Genomic DNA, 2598 nt, shown 5'->3' with positions numbered 1-2598 from the left:
AAATTGATGACATTTAAATTCCATAAGACAACCTGCCCCCCCAAAAAGTTTGCCCCTATAGTTGACCCTTGCCTGAATGTATGCCAGTGTTTTATTTTCCACCTACTTGTTTATCCAACTGCTATTACATAATATGATGATATTTAAATTTTATTTTGGAGAAAATTTCTTTATAATTAAGAGGGTTTTAAACTAGGTGTTTAAACATTATACAGTACAAAACCACTTCAACAGATAAGAAGCATTTGTGTATTTGGACTTTCAACTTAAAACCTTATACAGCAGTTACTGAGATATAGTCCTTGTGACAACTTCATGGTCTCCCTTATGTATTATTTGAATTCTTAGTATTTTAGTATTCATTTGAGTTTATATTCTCAAAGAACATACTCAAAATACATATTGTGCATGCTAGAACTTTATTGTGTAAAACATAGTATGTTTGGTGTACAGCGTATTAAAAAGAAGCAATACAGATCTTTTAATAAAACTGTTATGGACACATGAAAGGAGTACTTTGGTTAACAACATGCTGGACATGCATAAATAATACAATACATTCTACATTACCATACAGTGCCACTACATGAATACATAAGCATAAGCAGAGTAAATAGCACTGCTTTTCATTTATACCACCAGTGTGTAATCCTTGTATGATTGTATGGATCATTTTAGACAAGATTTTTTTTTTTTTTTACATTTTGTAAATTTTTTGCATTTGAAGCAGATACGTGCATTTTCTTTCAGGGGTCAATAACGCATGTTGATACAGTATATATATATATATATATATATATATATATATATATATATATATATATATATATATATATATATATATAAAGCTTTGATTCATTGGTTAAAGAAATTAGCAATGGTACATAATCTGCCTTCAGGCTGTTCAATTCTAGAACATATAGAGGAAACATCTGTATTTCACAGAAGAGAGAAGAATCAGTCTTGTGAAATCTTGCTACTGGCCATGGGAATGTCAACAAGTGTACTTGAGGTGTGCATGCGAAGCATTCGACTGGAGGTTGTGAGGCTGCTCTGAGCATGATGAGGTCTTCTCTGAAACAAGTCGTGGCACAGATAGGACAGGAACTTGTTGTGAAGAGAGGCATAAATGAAGGGGTTGCAGCAAGCTGAGCTCATGGCTAACAAATGGCATGACACCTGGACCACATTGACGTGATTTTTGCTCAAGATAGCAAAGTCAGTGTCGAGATCGCGGATCAGGTTGACCACCTGCAAGGGGAGCCAAGAGAAAGCAAAAGAGAGAACCGACACCAGCAGCAGACGGAACGTCTTGCGTCTTTTGCGCCCCCACTTTTCCTGGTTGGAAGGCGTGGCGGCCATGAGCCGAGGTGTTGCTCTGTGCTGCAGGTGGCAGGAGATGGCACAGTAGGATATGGAAACAGCAGCTAGAGGAACAAAATAAGAAAGGAGGAGGAAGAAACAAGAATATATTAGACGACTGAGCTCCTGTCCATGCCAGAACTCCTCACAAACAACCATTTGATGACCCGTTGCACTCAGATCCAGGTACACTGTGTGCAGAGCAGTGGGAGTGGACATTGCCAAAGCACAGAGCCATATGCTGAGCACCAACCATGCACAGAAAGAACGACCCCCACGGCGCCGAATCGGGTAGGCGACCACTACATACCGGTCCACTGCAATGGCAGTTAGAGAGAGAACTGCTGCGAACACGGTAGCGGTTTGCATGAGGGTAACAAAATGACACGTGAACTGGCCGAAAACCCAACCACGCTCATCAAAGGCATAAAACACAGTCAGAGGAACGCAGAACAGGCACATCACAAGATCGACCAGGGCCAGGTTTCCAATAAGGAAGTTTGTGGTGCTGTGAAGTTTCTTGTTCAGTCCAATGAGAATGAGGAGGAGGAGATTTCCAGAGCATGCCACCAGGACTACCATGGCATAAAGAGGGATGAAAAGTGGTTTCAGTTCCATCAGGAGTTGGAGGCCACTGAATGAGGAGGCTGATGCGTCTAGGGTTGTGTTTCTCCAGGATTCATTATGGAAATAGTCCATGGTTGTCATGGTATGATGACTACAAGCTGGCACCTGTTTGAAACAAATAGACATGATAAGTTAAGAAAATATATAGTGTTAAAGGGGGTAGCTCACCAAAAATGAAAATTCTGTCATTTATTTCAGTATTACAGGATAACAGTATATGTTATGTCAGAATTACAGTACATGTATTGTAGGAACACCCTTACAAACAATCTAGAGTTGCCACAAATTCGGCACTCAATATTTTCAAATGCAAATGAGCTTTGTGGCAAACTCTTCTTTATTACCAAAGATTTGCTGCAGGTTCACCGCTACCGGTAAAGAGCTGCAAACTTCTGGCTAACATCTGCAGCATATAGCAAGCTCATTTGCATGTGAAAATAATGAGTGGTGAATTTGCGGCAAGTTTGCAGAAAGTTTACCAGAACTCTAGATTTTTTTTTTTTTTTTGTGAGAGCAGTCCCTCTGTAGCAACATCAGTAACTTTCAATTGTGTCCTTTGTGATACCAACACAAATCCTTTATCACCAAACTTCCCTGGCCCATATTGGA

At 39.7% G+C, this 2598-nt stretch overlaps 1 protein-coding gene across 1 annotated transcript; it reads right to left on the bottom strand.

Annotated features, from left to right (window-relative positions):
* Nucleotides 1–862: 862 nt before the first annotated feature.
* On the bottom strand, nucleotides 863–2088 carry prlh2r (prolactin releasing hormone 2 receptor). Its single transcript, XM_051646144.1, has one exon. The coding sequence runs from the start codon at nucleotides 2068–2070 to the stop codon at nucleotides 958–960; it is 1113 nt and encodes a 370-aa protein (XP_051502104.1). The 5' UTR covers nucleotides 2071–2088; the 3' UTR covers nucleotides 863–957.
* Nucleotides 2089–2598: the final 510 nt, after the last annotated feature.

This window comes from Myxocyprinus asiaticus, chromosome 20 (assembly GCF_019703515.2).
Source record: "Myxocyprinus asiaticus isolate MX2 ecotype Aquarium Trade chromosome 20, UBuf_Myxa_2, whole genome shotgun sequence".
Taxonomy (NCBI): Eukaryota; Metazoa; Chordata; class Actinopteri; order Cypriniformes; family Catostomidae; genus Myxocyprinus; species Myxocyprinus asiaticus.
Note: the sequence above shows the minus strand (reverse complement) of the source record. Positions and strands in the feature narration are given on the sequence as shown.